At 42.7% G+C, this 19,933-nt stretch overlaps 1 protein-coding gene across 1 annotated transcript; it reads left to right on the plus strand.

Moving 5' to 3' along the window:
- The first annotated feature begins 1,648 nt into the window (after nt 1-1,648).
- On the plus strand, nt 1,649-15,767 carry LOC120052339 (secretory carrier-associated membrane protein 5-like). The gene is made up of 7 exons (XM_038999191.1): nt 1,649-1,838; nt 2,773-2,851; nt 3,168-3,287; nt 4,501-4,657; nt 5,114-5,215; nt 5,720-5,837; nt 15,566-15,767. The coding sequence occupies exons 2-7, from the start codon at nt 2,845-2,847 to the stop codon at nt 15,761-15,763; spliced, it is 702 nt and encodes a 233-aa protein (XP_038855119.1). The 5' UTR covers nt 1,649-1,838; nt 2,773-2,844; the 3' UTR covers nt 15,764-15,767.
- Nucleotides 15,768-19,933: the final 4,166 nt, after the last annotated feature.

The following is a 19,933-nucleotide window of genomic DNA, read 5'->3' on the forward strand; positions in this document are numbered from 1 at the left end:
CTTGCCATAATATGGACTTGGTCTTTTACCAAATAGGGCTATCTTCTGTATACCCCCCTTACCTTGTCACAACACAACTGATTGGCTCAAACGCATTAAGAAGATAAGAAATTCTACAAATTAACTTTTAACAAGGCACACCTGTTAATTGAAATGCATTCCAGGTGACTACCTCACGAAACTGGTTGAGAGAATGCCAAGAGTGTGCAAAGCTGTCATCAAGGCAAAGGATGTCTACTTTGAAGAATCTCAAATATAAAATATATTTTGATTTGTTTAAAAATAATGGTTACTACATGATTCCATATGTGTTATTTCATCGTTTTGATGTCTTCACTATTACTCTACAATGTAGAAAATAGTACAAATAAAGAACAACCCTGGAATGAGTAGGTGTGTCGAAACTTTTGACTGGTACTGTATATAAATGAGAGAGAGAAAGAGAGAGAGAATTGTAGCATATTATGCGCCTCAACAATGCGCCTCAACAGCTATCGTCTACATTTTAAACTATAATAGTGCAGGCTTAACGCTAATATGTGAGAACAATATTTTTGTTTTTTGCAATATCAACATGTAAAGTAGCTAGTTAGCTGTAAAATCGCCTAAACAAACTGCAGTATCATTTTTGGATTCTACAATCTCACCATGTTCAAACTGCAGATCATTCGCAACAGCAGATGCACTTCTGAGGAGATGGGAAACGTTTCCCATGCTACGTCAATGTGCCGCGCGGTGGATAATGTGTGATTTTTGGGACAAGGAGCGCTCTCCTTCAAGGAGTGAATGGGAGTCTATTGAGCGATAGCAAAAAAACAAACATTATCACAAATTTCGTCAACAAGAAGTTAACATTACAAATATTTTCCGAGATGTGAGATAATGAACTTACTATGTATAATATCATATAGTTTTGGAATCGTGACATGACGTACTTTCGAGGAAAATAGGCACGTTTCTCGACAAATACACTGATATTGAGAAGGCATTGCTTGACGAAAAGCTTAGCAACCGCGTTACGTTGCATGACAACGTGAACGCGATTGGTCGACAGTCTGCTGGGTGGGGCGTTAAAACTTTCTTCATTCATTCGATTCCTATCTTCTTTGGATAATATCTTTGGCAATGGCACAATGCAATGCACCCTTGACTGAAGAGGCAGACAAATAGGAAAAATGTGCTAGATTTCTCTAGGTAGGAATATCACAAAAAGAATATGATCAATGGCTCATTCGAGAGAAGACATCCTTCCGAATTATGACATCGGCCAGTATTGAAATCTGACATCAGGGACATTAATGAATGACGTTTTCGCGATCTAAAACTTATATTCCAAATAACTTCCAGTGTCGCGAGAGAGACTTTATCACAGTACTACGTCATAACGGACGAATTTCTACGTGCCCTGAACGCCAATAAATTAGATACAGATGAAAACATGAAATTACCCAGGGCATCAAAAGAACATCACTCGGAGATGCACAAAAACAATATAACGTTGAAAATGGGTCAACCGTTCCTTTAAGATAGTGAGAGTGAAATACCGCTAGTAAGCAGTTTTCTTGTTGGTCAGTTGTGTCCAGCAACGATTCCGTTTCCTCAAACCATTTCCCAGTAGGACGGGTATGTGCGTAAAGAGAGAGAAGAAACGTGACGTCACGGAATAGCTTTCTACCCCCAAACTCTCGTTGGGTTTTTCAGATTTGAATCGAATATAGAATTTATGTCTCTCGTTTTAATTTCACCAGCGTGTGTTGTGTTTCATAAAGAATATCGTCATATAATGCAATTGAAGAACGTTGCATAGTAACAGCATTCCTGGTTTTGCAAAAAAAGAGGTAAGCGATAGATCCTTTCTAAAGTAACGAATCCATACCGTTTCATTTACATTTCATTCACTCATTCTGTTTCAATTACACGATTGGGCAAATTATAGATTCACTAAATGCTCTGTGTATTAATAGAATGTAGAATAATCATGCGGCAGGAATGGTACAATCGTTTGACTTGTTTATTGAGTCCTGCTGAAAATACTCCATCGTGTCGTAGGCTAGGTCTCTACTACGGTTACTCATCTGAAGGGCGCCCCTTTCTCCATTGACAGTAGTGCTCATCACGATGCAATTGTAGCATACAAACAGCGGCATCTTGCATCCTGCCCATCCTTTAAAATGAATAACAACATCTGAAAAACGTATCATATTGCATTGATTCGTGTTCTCATAACATCGTTTGTTATCAGTCTGGTGGTATCGGCCTATTTGGTGCAAAATATATGCTGGGAAAATGCCCTTCATCCAAACACCCTCAACCTATGAGTGTTTGAACGATAGCTGCAAATATCATAAATATCCATCATCACACTGTCAAACTTTATTACAATAAATGACAGATTATTTTATGCAGTCTACAATGTACAACTGACAACAAGGGCCGTATTCAGGAGGCTATCAGAATGTAGAGTTTGTAGCCATTGAATATTATGCATAATCGACGTAACATGTTACATTGTAATCCCATATTGTAGGGGTGGGGGCGGTGGGCTATAAAGACTACGAGCGCAAAGCACACTGGGAGGGAGAGCCGGTTTGGGCGTAATTTCACTGTTTAACCTACCCATGCATTGGGCGCTAAAGGTTTTTCATATTTCATACGGATAGCCTACATACCGGTTTGTTGCTTGAATTAATATGAAGGCAATTATGGTGTTTATGATGATAAAATTCTACATTTCCTTGCTGAAATACTGATACAATGTAATATTCTTTTCAGGATCATATCTAAGGCGTTGAGTTTTAGTCTGAATAATATTTATTTCCAACTGGAGGAAAATATCAAATTGTAATGGCAGGTAAGAACAGTCTTTATACATACAAGGATGGTATAGTAGTGGGAATATTTTGTAGAGTGTGACTTCTGTATTGAATATTGAATCATGCTATTCTTTTGTAAAATATATAAGTCATTAGTAGTAAGTAGTTAATAAGCATTTTTACTATCATGCAATTATAGCACACAATGCTTAACCTGACTGCTTTAAGATAACATGTGTGTTGATCAGGTTGAATGCTTATACTTTAATATTTTATCTTGGATTTTTGTTTTTAATTCAAGATTTGACTAACTAAGTAAGTTAAATTCTGAGCCTCTTACTTTTATCCCCACAGAAAACAATTTCCCTCCCCTGCCTGGCTTCATCCCTCTGAAGCCGTGTTTCTATCAGGACTTCAACGAGATCCCAGATGTACACCGTTCCATCTGCAAGAAGCTCTACTATCTATGGATCTGTGAGTGTGTTGGTATTCCAAGTGCCCATAGGCCCATAGGGTTCTGGTCAAAAGTAGTGCACTAAATAGGGAATAGTGTGTCATTTGGAAGACATCCTGTGGTTAGAGACTGAGTCATCTGTGTCGGTTTCCCAGACAGATTAAGCAAGCCTTATACACCATTTTTCCACCGAGAATGCTTTTTTAGTTCTGAACTTGGTTAAACTGGGTCTAGTCATCAAGTATTAGAGCTAATATTCTACAAGAGTTGGGCGGTACTCAAGCAGTAGAAGATTAGAGGTTCTAGTGCTGTACCGGGCAGCACCGGCCCATTCTAACAAAGTCCTTTGCATATTTATTGTGTAGATTGCTTGAGTGACGTTATAACGGTAAACTGTTTAATGCTACTGTTTGGCCTTTCTTTTCAGATGACTTTTAACGTCACCCAAAGCATTATGGGAAATAAACGCAGGTTAGGCAGGAAGGCGGGTGTAGCTGGTTTGCAACTCTTTAATAAGACTTTCAGGCATCCAGCCAAGAATTGTTACTTTACATGGTATTTCATCTAAATCAACATCCGCTAGTTCATAGCCTCCCATCTATACCATTGGCTTGACAACAAGAGCTGAAAATGCAGCTAATAGTTCAATGGTAATCTTTATAGATGGATGATCGTATACCTTTCATAATCATTTGCATTATCACTCAGGTTGGGGATTGTATAAATCCTGTGACATATATGTTATAAATAATCCCAGTAGTTTATCATTAGTTTGTGCCCTTTAGCCTAGTAGTCACTGTATTGTGTGTTGAATAGATAGCTTTTTAATCTTGTATTTTTTTAATAGAAAACATACAAATTACAGCATATTCTCTTTATAGTGCAATATTTATATTTGGGACACAGACCATACCTTGGTCATAGAGATCTCTCCCCTATACCCAAGATACAAAATCATAAAGTTACCTTTACTGTCTCTGCAAACTCTCATACAAATCTGAAGCAACCAATTAAACTTTACTTTGCTAGATTAATCATCCAATAACAGACGGTGCTGTTGTACTATAATTACACCAGGCCGTCATTGTAAATATTAATTTGTTTTTAATTGACCTGAATGGTTAAATAAATGAAATTTAAAAACACGACCAAACCTACTGCATTGTAAATAATGCAAGGTCCACCGTTAATATCGTTATTTAACCTTTTTTTGACCACCTGTGATCATTACAGTCAACAGTGCCACCTTGGCGGTCAATCTGATTGGCTGCCTGGCGTGGATGTGCGGTGGGGGCGGAGCCACTAACTTTGGCATGGCCATTCTGTGGCTCATCCTGTTCACCCCCTGTTCCTACGTGTGCTGGTTCAGACCCATCTACAAGGCCTTCAAGTAAGTACATCCTTCTTTCTGACATCTGGGGTGCGTTCAGTATGGTTTAACGTTCGCCAACGTTTTGGTCGTTCAGTACTGTCTTTGTTGAATTAAACGTTGGAACACCGTTCTGACTTACTGAACGCAGCCCGTGTTACATTTAGATGAGACAGAGAGATGTGAGTCAAGTGACAGTAAACCCTTTTTTCAGGCCATTTCTCCCCAGATATACAGTGGTCACAGGAGGTTGGTGGCACCTTAATTGGGGTGAACGGGCTCGTGGTAATGACTGGAGTGGAATCTGTGGAATGGTATCAAATACATCAAACACATGGTTTCCAGGTGTTGGATGCCATTCCATTTGCTCTGTTCCGGCCATTATTACGAGCCGTTCTCTCCCCTCAGCAGCCTCCACTGTCTAGGTTAAATCCTGGATTTCTGATTGGATTTACTTCTCCCCCCCCCCCCCTGTAGGACTGACAGCTCGTTCAACTTCATGGCGTTCTTCTTCGTGTTCATGGCCCAGGTGGTGATCAGCATCATCCAGTGTATAGGCATTCCAGGCTGGGGCATCTGGTAAGGATGGAGCATGGGTGTCTTCTCGGGAATCTGGTTCCTCTCAAGGTTTCTTCCTTCTAGGTTCAGTCTGATGAAGGCCATTGATGGCCAAAATGTCATGGTTTTTGTTTGTTTTTTTACTTGGAAAAAGCCTGAACACCAATGTTTTTTTTGTTTGTGAGAGAGTCACGCCTATTGGCTTTGAAAGTATGGGCCTCCAGTCGCCTCTGAGTCTGGTTCCGCTCAAGGTTTCATCCATCTAGGGAAGGGTTCTTCCATAGTTGCCTTGCCACTTCTCCTTGCTCTTTGGGGTTCTAGGCCGGGTTACTGTAAAGCACTTTGTGACCACTGTTGATGTAAAAAGGGCTATACAGTTTGATTGATTGCTTGATTGAGTGACCTGATTTTCATCCGTAGGCCTAACAGTTGATAGTATTGTTATCATGAGGGAAAGCCTGCCTTAGAACAGGCGTGGACTTGCTGTGACCTTGTTGTGGTTTTCTTCTTCCTTCCTTCCTCCAGTGGCTGGCTGGCTACCATCACCTTCTTTAGCACCAATATAGGCTCCGCTGTAGTCATGCTGATCCCCACCATCATGTTCACTGCCATGGCTGTCCTCTCCTTCACCGGGCTCACCAAGGTACCATAGTACTATGTGTGTGTGTATGTGTGTGTGTGTTTGTGTGTGTGTGTGTGTGTTTGTTTGTGTGTGTGTGTATGTGTGTGTGTGCTACGTACATTTTCACTTTGTTGTGGAATATTTCTGTCCAAAGGAGAGAGACTTTTAGATTTCTTCAAAACGATCAAACTTTATTATTTTATTGTTGCAATTTTATTTTATTCACCTTTATTTAACCAGGTAGGCCAGTTGAGAACAAGTTCTAATTTACAACTGCGACCTGGCCAAGATAAAGCAAAACAGTGTGACACAAACAACAACACAGAGATACACATGGAATAAACAAGCGTACAAACATACAGCAATAAGGGAGCTGGTCAACAATCATCCGGAGGGGATCGCTGAGAACCCACCAGCAGATTTAGGTTACAACTCTTTATAGCAAAGTACATCCCCCTGAATGTTCATGACAATCAACAGATGTGTAGAATTATACAAAGGTACATTGTGTTATCAAGTAACAGACAGCGAGATTTACATGTCGCCAGGTTCCTGTCTCTAGGTCATTTCCTGCTTGTTTATACAGGGTCATCTTCTCAGTTTGGCACTCCTTAATAACACACAGATACTAATGCAACATGGGACACTGGATCCTCCTCACAAGTCCTGTTCATCTGCATGTGAGAGAGAAACTGGACGGATGGTTCACCTGGCCCTGGCAGACAGGCCAGCCTTTCACATACACTAATCATTCAATGGAAGAGGCCCAACTCAGTCCCACAGACACAGATGAGAGAGTACTAATCAAAGTATTTCATACATAAAACAATATTAAAACATAATCTTGTAATGTTCTACCATAACTTCCACACTTTACTCTAAAGCCCTGACTTGCACGTTTCTCACTCTGACTAGAGTATAATGGACTCTAGCAACACGTTTCTCATTCTGACTAGAGTATAATGGACTCTAGCAACACGTTTCTCACTCTGACTAGAGTATAATGGACTCTAGCAACACGTTTCTCACTGACTAGAGTATAATGGACTCTAGCAACACGTTTCTCACTCTGACTAGAGTATAATGGACTCTAGCAACACGTTTCTCACTCTGACTAGAGTATAATGGACTCTAGCAACACGTTTCTCACTCTGACTAGAGTATAATGGACTCTAGCAACACGTTTCTCACTCTGACTAGAGTATAATGGACTCTAGCAACACGTTTCTCACTCTGACTAGAGTATAATGGACTCTAGCAACACGTTTCTCACTCTGACTAGAGTATAATGGACTCTAGCAACATGTTTCTCACTCTGACTAGAGTATAATGGACTCTAGAAATATGTGCAGTGTGGTTTCTGTAGATACAGTTGAAGTCGGAAGTTTACATACACTTAGGTTGGAGTCATTAAAACTCATTTTTCAACCACTCCACAAATTTCTTGTGAACAAACTATAGTTTTGGCAAGTCGGATTGGACATCTACTTTGTGCATGACACAAGTAATTTTTCCAACAATTGTTTACAGACAGATTATTTCACTTATAATTTACTGTATCACAATTCCAGTGGGTCAGAAGTTTACATACACTAAGTTGACTGTGCCTTTAAACAGCTTGGGAAATTCCAGAAAATGATGTTATGGCTTTAGAAGCTTCTGATAGGCTAATAGCCATCATTTGAGTCAATTGTAGGTGTACCTGTGGATGTATTTCAAGGCCTACCTTCAAACTCAGTGCCTCTTTGCTTGACATCATGGGAAAATCTAAATAAAATCAGCCAAGACCTCAGAAAAACAATTGTAGACCTCCACATGTCTGGTTCATCCTTGGGGGCAATTTTCAAGGTACCACGTTCATCTGTACAAACAATAGTACGCAAGTATTTACACCATGGGACCACGCAGCCGTCATACTGCTCAGGAAGGAGACGCGTTCTGTCTCCTCGAGATGAACGTACTTTGGTGTGAAAAGTGCAAATCAACCCCAGAACAACAGCAAATGACCTTGTGAAGATGCTGGAGGAAACAGGTACAAAAGTATCTATATCCACAGTAAAACGCGTCCTATATCGACATAACCTGAAATGCCGCTCAGCAAGGAAGAAGCCAATGCTCCAAAACCTCCATAAAAAAGCCAGACTACAGTTTGCAACTGCACATAGGGACAAAGATCATACTTTTTGGAGAAATGTCCTCTGGTCTGATGAAACAAAAATAGAACTGTTTGGCCATAATGACTATCGCTATGTTTGGAGGAAAAAGGGGAAGGCTTGCAAGCCGAAGAACACCATCCCAACCGTGAAGCACGGGGGTGGCAGCATCATGTTGTAGGGGTGCTTTGCTGCAGGAGGGACTGGTGCACTTCACAAAATAGATGGCATCATTAGCAAGGAAAATTATGTGGATATATTGAAGCAACATCTCAAGACATCAGTCAGGAAGTTAAAGCTTGGACGCAAATGGGTCTTCCAAATGGGCAATGACCCAAGCATACTTCCAAAGTTGTGGCAAAATGGCTTAAGGACAACAAAGTGTAGGTATTGGAGTGGCCATCACAAAGCCCTGACCTCAATCCCATAGAAAATATGGTGGCAGAACTGAAAAAGCGTGTGCTAGGAAGGAGGCCTACAAACCTGACTCAGTTACACCAGCTCTGTCAGGAGGAATGGGCCAAAATTCACCCAACTTATTGTGGGAAGCTTGTGGAAGGCTACCTGAAACGTTTGACCCAAGTTAAGCAATTTAAAGGCAATGCTACCAAATACTCATTGAGTGTATGTAAACTTCTGACCCACTGGGAATGTGATGAAAGAAATAAAAGCTGAAATAAATTATTCTCTCTACTATTATTCTGACATTTCACATTCTTAAAATAAAGTGGTGATCCTAACTGACCTAAGACAGGGAATTTTTACTAGGATTAAATGTCAGGAATTGTGAAAAACTGAGTTTAGATGTATTTGGCTAAGGTGTATGTAAACTTCCAACTTCAACTGTATGATTCAGCTGGAAAAAAACAGTTTCTCCTAACTACTAACATACTTCTACTACTGCTCTTGTCTGTTGAGGCAATAGCAAACTGTCAAGTCAAACCCACAATTGTAACATCTTATCTTTCTGACCACATTTTCTTGGTGTACGTTCTCCAGGAAATATAACTTTCGTGTCTTTGACCTGAAGAGGACAACAACTTGATGGGCTGCTATAGTAACAGGAGATCAGATCTCTCTGCATCCTTTAGTGTCTTTGACCTGAAGAGGACAACAACTTGATGGGCTGCTATAGTAACAGTAGATCAGATCTCTCTGCATCCTTTAGTGTCTTTGACCCGAAGAGGACAACAACTTGATGGGCTGCTATATTGACAGGAGATCAGATCTCTCTGCATCCTTTAGTGTCTTTGACCCGAAGAGGACAACAACTTGATGGGCTGCTATAGTAACAGGAGATCAGATCTCTCTGCATCCTTTAGTGTCTTTGATCTGAAGAGGACAACAACTTAATGGGCTGCTATATTGACAGGAGATCAGGGCCCACATTCATAAAGTGTCTTAGAGTACAGGAGTGCTGATCTAGGATTAGTTTAGCCTTTTATATCAGAATGAATAAGACTACATGGACATGAGGGATCTGATCCTAGATCAGCACTCCTACTGTAGACACTGAATGAATACAGGCCCGGATCTAATTTACAGCAAAGACAGTATTTCTTTCTTACAACCTTTAGTTTGACTTTGGCTGTAAAATGACTCACATCTCAGGTACTACAGGCAGGTGAAAATGATCTCTTCTGCTAACTCAGGCACATTTACCCTTCATTGATGTGAACACTGAAATGTCAATTAATATCCCTTTTATTTAACTAGGCAAGTCAGTAAAGAACAAATTCTTATTTACAATGACGGCCTACCCCGGACGACGCTGGGCCAATTGTGCGCAGCCCTAAGGGACTCCCAATCGCAGCCGGATGTGATACAGCCTGGAATTGAACCAGGGATTGTAGTGACACCTCTAGCACTGAGATGCAGTGCCTTAGACCACTGCACCACTCAGGAGCCCAATAGATTCCATAAATATAAAAGAGTAAAAAATATTCCATAAATATCCCTGACTCGTCCACTACATAGTTGATGGACAAGTAATATGTATGGCCTGTACTGTGTTTTACTTAAGGTAATATAAATATATCTAAAACACCATCTCAATCTCTCCCTGACACTCTCCAGGAAGCACAAGGATCCCCATTAGTTCCTGCCAAGGCAGCAGCTACTCTTCCTGGGGTTTATTATGGCTCCTCATTAGTTCCTGCCAAGGCAGCAGCTACTCTTCCGGGGGTTTATTATGGATCCCCATTAATTTCACAACACACTGTGTGCCCTCAGGCCCCTACTCCATCACTACTACATATCTACAGTACAAAATCCATGTGTACGTGTGTGTATGTTATCGTGTGTGTGTGTGTGTGTGTGTGTATGTATGCATGTGTCTGTGCCTATGTTTGTGTTGCTTCATGTACTGTGGCACCGGACCAGTACTCTATAAATCTCTCTCTCACACTATCTCTCAATCTGTCTCTCACTTCAGGTGCATAACAACTTACCTGGTAAATAAGGTTATGGGGCGCAACTTTGGTTTTAGAAGTGAGGGGGGACATTATTCTTTTTTATCCATTCGGATAAACACTCCAAACAGCGTACCCGACCGCTCGGAGGCGTCTGCATGGTCCTAAAGCACACAGTTACCTTGTTTTGTATCACATTCCTATGATAAAACTACGGGGGACAAAAATGCAATTTCAGAACGTGAGGGGGACATGTCCCTCCCGTCCCCAGTGAAAGTTTCGCACCTGAATAAGGGTAAATAGGTATAGCACCAGGGACAATATGTACCGTAGCACCAGGGACATCATGTACCGTAACACCAGGGACAACATGTACCGTAACACCAGGGACAACATGTACCATAGCACCAGGCACAACATGTACCATAGCAGGGACAACATGTGTTGTAGCACCAGGCACAACATGTACCATAGCAGGGACAACATGTACTGTACCACCAGGGACAACATGTACCGTAACACCAGGGACAACATGTACCATAGCACCAGGCACAACATGTACCATAGCAGGGACAACATGTACCGTAGCACCAGGGACAACATGTACCATAGCACCAGGCACAACATGTACCATAGCAGGGACAACATGTACCATAGCACCAGGCACAACATGTACCGTAGCACCAGGCACAACATGCACCAGGGACAACATGTACCGTAGCACCAGGGACAACATGTACCGTAGCACCAGGGACAACATGTACCAGGGACAACATGTACCGTAGCACCAGGCACAACATGCACCAGGGACAACATGTACCGTAGCACCAGGCACAACATGTACCATAGCAGGGACAACATGTACCGTAACACCAGGGACAACATGTACCGTAGCACCAGGCACAACATGTACCGTAACACCAGGCACAACATGTACCATAGCAGGGACAACATGTACCATAGCAGGGACAACATGTACCATAGCACCAGGCACAACATGTACCGTAGCACCAGGCACAACATGTACCGTAGCACCAGGGACAACATGTACCGTAGCACCAGGGACAAAATGTACCGTAGCACCAGGCACAACATGTACCATAGCAGGGACAACATGTACCATAGCACCAGGCACAACATGTACCGTAGCACCAGGCACAACATGTACCGTAGCACCAGGGACAACATGTACCGTAGCACCAGGGACAACATGTACCGTAGCACCAGGCACAACATGTACCATAGCACCAGGCACAACATGTACCGTAGCACCAGGGACAACATGTACCATAGCACCAGGCACAACATGTTCCGTAGCACCAGGGACAACATGTACCGTAGCACCAGGGACAACATGTACCGTAGCACCAGGGACAACATGTACCATAGCAGGGACAACATGTGTTGTAGCACCAGGCACAACATGTACCATAGCACCAGGCACAACATGTACCATAGCAGGGACAACATGTACCGTAACACCAGGGACAACATGTACCATAGCACCAGGCACAACATGTACCATAGCAGGGACAACATGTACCGTAGCACCAGGGACAACATGTACCGTAGCACCAGGCACAACATGTACCGTAGCACCAGGCATAACATGTACCATAGCAGGGACAACATGTACCGTAGCACCAGGGACAACATGTAGCATAGCACCAGGCACAACATGTACCATAGCAGGGACAACATGTACCGTAACACCAGGGACAACATGTGTTGTAGCACCAGGCACAACATGTACCATAGCAGGGACAACATGTACCGTAACACCAGGGACAACATGTACCATAGCACCAGGCACAACATGTACCGTAGCACCAGGCACAACATGTACCGTAGCACCAGGGACAACATGTACCGTAACACCAGGGACAACATGTACCGTAACACCAGGGACAACATGTACCGTAACACCAGGCACAACATGTTCCGTAGCACCAGGGACAACATGTACCGTAGCACCAGGCATAACATGTACCATAGCAGGGACAACATGTACCGTAGCACCAGGCACAACATGTACCGTAGCAACAGGCACAACATGTACCATAGCACCAGGCACAACATGTACCATAGCAGGGACAACATGTACCATAGCACCAGGCACAACATGCACCAGGCACAACATGTACCGTAACACCAGGCACAACATGTACCATAGCAGGGACAACATGTACCATAGCACCAGGCACAACATGTACCGTAGCACCAGGGACAACATGTACCATAGCACCAGGGACAACATGTACCGTAACACCAGGCACAACATGTACCATAGCAGGGACAACATGTACCATAGCACCAGGCACAACATGTACCATAGCACCAGGGACAACATGTACCATAGCACCAGGGACAACATGTACCGTAGCACCAGGGACAACATGTACCGTAGCACCAGGGACAACATGTACCGTAGCACCAGGCACAACATGTACCGTAGCACCAGGGACAACATGTACCATAGCACCAGGGACAACATGTACCGTAGCACCAGGGACAACATGTACCGTAGCACCAGGGACAACATGTACCATAGCACCAGGCACAACATGTACCATAGCAGGGACAACATGTACTGTAACACCAGGGACAACATGTACCATAGCAGGGACAACATGTACCGTAGCACCAGGCACAACATGTACCGTAGCACCAGGCACAACATGTACCGTAGCAGGCATAACATGTACCATAGCACCAGGCACAACATGTACCATAGCACCAGGCACAACATGTACCATAGCACCAGGCACAACATGTACCATAGCACCAGGCACAACATGTACCATAGCAGGGACAACATGTACCGTAGCACCAGGCACAACATGTACCATAGCAGGGACAACATGTTCCGTAGCACCAGGCACAACATGTACCGTAGCACCAGGCACAACATGTACCGTAGCACCAGGCACAACATGTACCGTAGCACCAGGCACAACATGTACCGTAGCACCAGGCACAACATGTACCGTAGCACCATGCACAACATGTACTGTAGCACCAGGCACAACATGTACCGTAACACCAGGCATAACATGTACCGTAGCACCAGGCACAACATGTACCGTAGCAGGGACAACATGTACCGTAGCACCAGGCACAACATGTACCGTAGCACCAGGCACAACATGTACTGTAGCACCAGGCATAACATGTACTGTAGCACCAAGCATAACATGTACCGTAACACCAGGCACAACATGTACCGTAACACCAGGCATAACATGTACCGTAGCACCAGGCACAACATGTACCGTAACACCAGGCACAACATGTACCGTAGCACCAGGCACAACATGTACCGTAGCACCAGGCACAACATGTACCGTAACACCAGGCACAACATGTACCGTAGCACCAGGCACAACATGTACTGTAGCACCAGGCACAACATGTACCGTAGCACCAGGCACAACATGTACCGTAGCACCAGGCACAACATGTACCGTAGCACCAGGCATAACATGTACCGTAGCACCAGGCACAACATGTACCGTAGCACCAGGCACAACATGTACTGTAGCACCAGGCACAACATGTACCGTAACACCAGGGACAGCATGTACCGTAGCACCAGGCACAACATGTACTGTAGCACCAGGCACAACATGTACCGTAACACCAGGGACAGCATGTTCCGTAGCACCAGGCACAACATGTACCGTAACACCAGGCACAACATGTTCCGTAGCACCAGGGACAACATGTACCGTAGCACCAGGCATAACATGTACCATAGCAGGGACAACATGTACCGTAGCACCAGGCACAACATGTACCGTAGCAACAGGCACAACATGTACCGTAGCACCAGGCACAACATGTACTGTAGCACCAGGCACAACATGTACCGTAGCACCAGGCACAACATGTACCGTAGCACCAGGCACAACATGTACTGTAGCACCAGGCACAACATGTACTGTAGCACCAGGCACAACATGTACCGTAGCACCAGGCACAACATGTACCGTAGCACCAGGCACAACATGTACTGTAGCACCAGGCACAACATGTACCGTAGCACCAGGCACAACATGTACCGTAGCACCAGGCACAACATGTACCGTAGCACCAGGGACAACATGTACCGTAACACCAGGCATAACATGTACCGTAGCACCAGGGACAACATGTACCGTAACACCAGGGACAACATGTACCGTAGCACCAGGGACAACATGTACCGTAACACCAGGCATAACATGTACCGTAGCACCAGGCACAACATGTACCGTAGCACCAGGCACAACATGTACTGTAGCACCAGGCACAACATGTACCGTAACACCAGGCACAACATGTACCGTAACACCAGGCACAACATGTACCATAGCAGGGACAACATGTACCGTAGCACCAGGCATAACATGTACCGTAGCACCAGGCATAACATGTACCGTAGCACCAGGCATAACATGTACCGTAGCACCAGGCACAACATGTACCGTAGCACCAGGCACAACATGTACCGTAGCACCAGGGACAACATGTACCGTAGCACCAGGCATAACATGTACCGTAGCACCAGGCACAACATGTACCGTAGCACCAGGCACAACATGTACTGTAGCACCAGGCACAACATGTACTGTAGCACCAGGCACAACATGTACCGTAACACCAGGCATAACATGTACCGTAGCACCAGGCACAACATGTACCGTAGCAGGGACAACATGTACCATAGCACCAGGCACAACATGTACCGTAGCACCAGGCACAACATGTACCGTAGCACCAGGGACAACATGTACCATAACACCAGGTACAACATGTACCGTAGCACCAGGGACAACATGTACCGTAACACCAGGCATAAAATGTACCATAGCACCAGGCACAACATGTACCATAGCACCAGGCACAGCATGTACCGTAACACCAGGCATAAAATGTACCATAGCACCAGGCACAACATGTACCGTAGCACCAGGCACAACATGTACCGTAGCACCAGGCACAACATGTACCATAGCAGGGACAACATGTACCATAGCACCAGGCACAACATGTACCATAGCAGGGACAACATGTACCATAGCAGGGACAACATGTGTTGTAGCACCAGGCACAACATGAGCAAAGACAGTACTCTTTATTGTGTCCTCTGTTTGTGCTACAGTAATACAACTCACGCTAACACCATCTCCCTGACTCTCTCCAGGTGCACAACATGTACCGTGGCACTGGGGGCAGTATGAGTAAAGCCCAAGAGGAGTGGACCACCGGGGCCTGGAAGAACCCTCACGTCCAGCAGGCAGCGCAGCAGGCCGCTGTGGGGGTGGCGCAGGGAGCCATGCAGCAGCAACAGCCCCAGTACTCACAGGCACCCACCTACAATTACGACGACCCGGGCATGTAGGGCAGGGTGGAGGAGAGGGTGAGGGTGGGAGAGAAGGGGTGAGGGACAGACTGGGTGACAGTGTTTCTGATCTCTCGTCAGTTGTTATGAGAGCAGAAACCGAGCCTCCCAGGCTAGGTGAGGGCCAGACTGGGGTGATGAAAAGGGATGATCATCAAATGAGAACCACAATTCACGATTACAGTGCCATTCAGATAATTCTTAGATAACAAAAATATATATATTAAAATGTGTCATACTGTTTTGATTTTGCTTCAAAGGTTTTTCCTAAATGTAGGAATAATAATTTTACTAAACTTGGAACACCTATCTCCTAACATGGACCAGCACTCCAACCATGCACATAGTTATTACACATAGTAATAACATATTACACACACACAAGATTAATTGATCTACTTCCATGTGCCAGACAGACACTACAACCCTTGCACTGCCCTGTAATGCTCATTAGCTTTGAATAGAAGAACCCAACACAGTCTTACTAGAGCCATTGCCACGCTTCAAAAAATATATTTGTTTTAGTATATTTGACTTGACGCTCTTATCCAGAGTGCAACTTACAATAGTGAGCATACATTTTTGTACTTTATGTTTGTACTGGTCCCCCGTGGGATTTGAACTCTCAACCCTGGCATTTGCAAGTGCCCTGCTCTACCAACTGACCCGCACGGGGACTTAGTGCAGTAGGCTTGTGATGTTCTGTCATGTTTTTGAAAAACAGTTTATACTTGTTTTTGCAGTACTGTATTATTGTCAAGGATGCAGTTTTGCCACATGGACATGACAAAAATGCAGAAAAATCGTATTTAATCATATTTAAAAAGGATTATCACAATTTTGTCCATGTTGAATTTTGATTTTGTATCACTTAGATTCTCAGGAATAGACATCTACTTTGTTTTAGACATAAAATTACTTTATTGTATTTATCTGTTTTTAGATCTTAGCTAGTTGCTAGATAGCTAATAGCTACATGTTAGTCTGTCTACAGTAGAAATACCAGACGTTCTGTTGGCGTCATCAACGTTAGCCATATTAGAGGTGTTAAATTCCTCAACATTTTCAGATTTATTTCTGGTTTTGGGGAGTGTATTTCGAGTGAGCATGTTATTCTGTTGACTATAAGTGAAATAATGATTAGATGTTTAATAATAACAACCAATTTAAGCACACATGTACAGTGTTAAGGTTTTACGTAGGATGGAACATTTCAGATAAGTCTATGACTACTGTAACCCAGTTAAGAATTTAGACTAGGTGAACCAAAATCGTTCCGTCTGTAAAGGGGGCAGATAGTTCTGTCTATAGGGGGCAGATAGTTCTGTCTATATGGGGCAGATAGTTCTGTCTATAGGGGGCAGATAGTTCTGTCTATAGGGGGCAGATAGTTCTGTCTATAGGGGGCAGATAGTTATGTCTAGGGGGCAGAAGGGAATTATGGAAACAATGGAACATTTACTAAACTTAGTCTTAATTCCCCATTGAAGATATAGTATTTGCTATTTGTAGATGGACAGATGTTAGATGTTATGAATGTTTATTCCCATTGGTCAATCCTCTCACTAATCCTAAAGTGAACCCTGTGAAGCAAATGCTTTTTAAATTATTTTTTTATGACTACATTACCCAGGGGGCAAATATGGTTGTAATGATGTCATCGTGACATCATTTCAAACAGTTTTGCCTGCTGGGTAATGGTGGAGTTGAACCTTTACAAGTGAAAACATAAAATGTGGCTGTCAACGTTAGTACATGAGTATAGATGTGATATGGTATATATAGAAAACATTGAATATTGTTTATACAAACATCTCATTTTATGAACTGAAACGGGAAGAAAATAACTGTCTAGCCTTTATGAGTATCGATGTGTTTTCATTTAGAGATGGAACTACTGCATAGCTACATTTGACTGCAGTGGGAAATGTTTTTGTCTCAAAAAGTTAACTCTGAAAATGTAAAAGATGGATATTACAAAAATGTGTAATACCAATATTAGACTTGAAACAAATGTGAAGATGTGTACATGAATGCCAGAAAAAAACCTGTGAGTTGTCTTGTCTGATTGTGTGATGATGTTCAATATGATTTTCTTTTAAATATTTCTCAAAACTTTTGTTGTTGTTGTACTTTTTCTGTATATGTTCTAGAAGGTATGTGTATATGTTCTAGAAGGTATGTGTATATGTTCTAGAAGGTATGTGAGTCAGAGTGTGTATACAGCTCTGCTCTTTCTGTCTCTCCACGGTTGTTGGTATTATAGGTGTATAAAAGGCTTCTAATGGGTTTTATTCTCATCATTGAATAATACTTTTTTTGTTTGTTTGTTGCTCAAACCAGAATTTTCGACTCAGTGCTCGCTGTATTCATTTAAGTACACACTGGAGCGATATAAAACATGAATTTACAGATGAGCTTGTAACTATAAAATGATAAACCTCTGTTTATATACTGTACATTGGCTCACTAAAGCAGCATGTGCCATTGCCAGTAAGAGTAGAATAGGGTACGTTTGTAAAGTTATATATCAGCGGATGATAAAAATAGATTGTTAATATTGCACCAGCAAAATAACATTGTATTCAGTATCTAGTCCAGTAGACTATAATCCCTTTAGCCTGGCATCTGATCTCCTGATGTCAATACATTTCACCGTTGATAGCGAAAACAGTGGTGAGCGCATCATCCAATCTGGTTAAACCAGGCTACAATCCTTTACGTTTACCGTGTCCGTCTGTAGTAACATGCTCTGTTAGGTTGACAGAAGCCTTGGTTCTTCACTGTGTATTATAGTACATGCAACAGAACAAAACAACGTTTCTGATTGTAGCAAGTCAATAGGTGTGGTTTTGGTGAATTTGTGAGTCAGACCAGACCGTGTGCCAATGTCGTGAACATAAGAGACATAACAGTATGTTTTGGTTTATTGATGTTAAATAAAGCTGTGTCCAAGCTTACCAATACAATGCTCTGTTGTCTTGTCTGAAATGGCACCCTATTCCCTATGTAGTGAACTACTTCTGGTGCACTGTATAGGGAATAGGGTGCCATTTCAGACGCTAACCTGGTCTTAACTGAATAGAATAGGGTGCCATTTCAGACGCTAACCTGGTCTTAACTGAATAGAATAGGGTGCCATTTCAGACGCTAACCTGGTCTTAACTGAATAGAATAGGGTGCCATTTCAGACGCTAACCTGATCTTAACTGAATAGAATAGGGTGCTATTTCAGACGCTAACCTGGTCTTAACTGAATAGAATAGGGTGCCATTTCGGACGCACCCTAGGAGACCAGAACTGCGATTCCGTTTGACAGACAGCAATATTCCATATTCCATATTGTGTTATGGTCATGTATGTTGCTTCACAGCATTTGAAAGTAATTTCTCATTGACCCCCGATCTACCTCCTGTGTGTGTTTTAACATGTATCCTGTACAACAATATGGATATATAAATGACATGAGGTTAATGTTAATACCATTGCCATGGATAAATATAAAATATATATTTTTTTAATGTAACCTTTATTTAACTAGGTAAGTCAGTTAAGAACAAATTCTTATTTACAATAACGGCCTACCACATCCAAACTTGGGCCAATTGTGCGCCGCTGTATGGGACTCCCAATCACAGCCGGATGTGATTCAAACCAGGGACTGTAGTGATGCTTCTTGCACAGAGATGCAGTGCCTTAGACCGCTGCGTCACACAGGTCTATACAGGTTAGGTGTACATGCTATGATCATATGGATAGTAATTTTATATGATCATTCAGGAGACTGTTACATTTTTATATTATTTTGATATTTCCCTAATGGATAGTAAACAGTTATTTGTTGCATATCGTGTCACTGAGTGTTTTTGTCAGCGGTGGAAAAAGTACCCCATTGTCATACTTGAGTAAAAGTAAAGATACCTTAATAGAAAATGACTCAAGTAAAAGTGAAAGTCACCCAGTAAAATACTACTTGAGTACAAGTCTAAAAGTAGTTGGTTTTAATTGTACTTAAGTATCAAAAGTATAAATAATTTCAAATTCCTTATATTAAGCAAACCAGAAGGTACCATTTTTAAAAAATGGGGGGGGGGGGGGGGGGATAGCCAGAGGCACACTCCAACACTCGGACATAGTTTACAAACAAAGCATTTGTGTTTAGTGAGTCTG

This window comes from Salvelinus namaycush, chromosome 8, assembly GCF_016432855.1.
Source record: "Salvelinus namaycush isolate Seneca chromosome 8, SaNama_1.0, whole genome shotgun sequence".
In the NCBI taxonomy this organism is placed as follows: domain Eukaryota; kingdom Metazoa; phylum Chordata; class Actinopteri; order Salmoniformes; family Salmonidae; genus Salvelinus; species Salvelinus namaycush.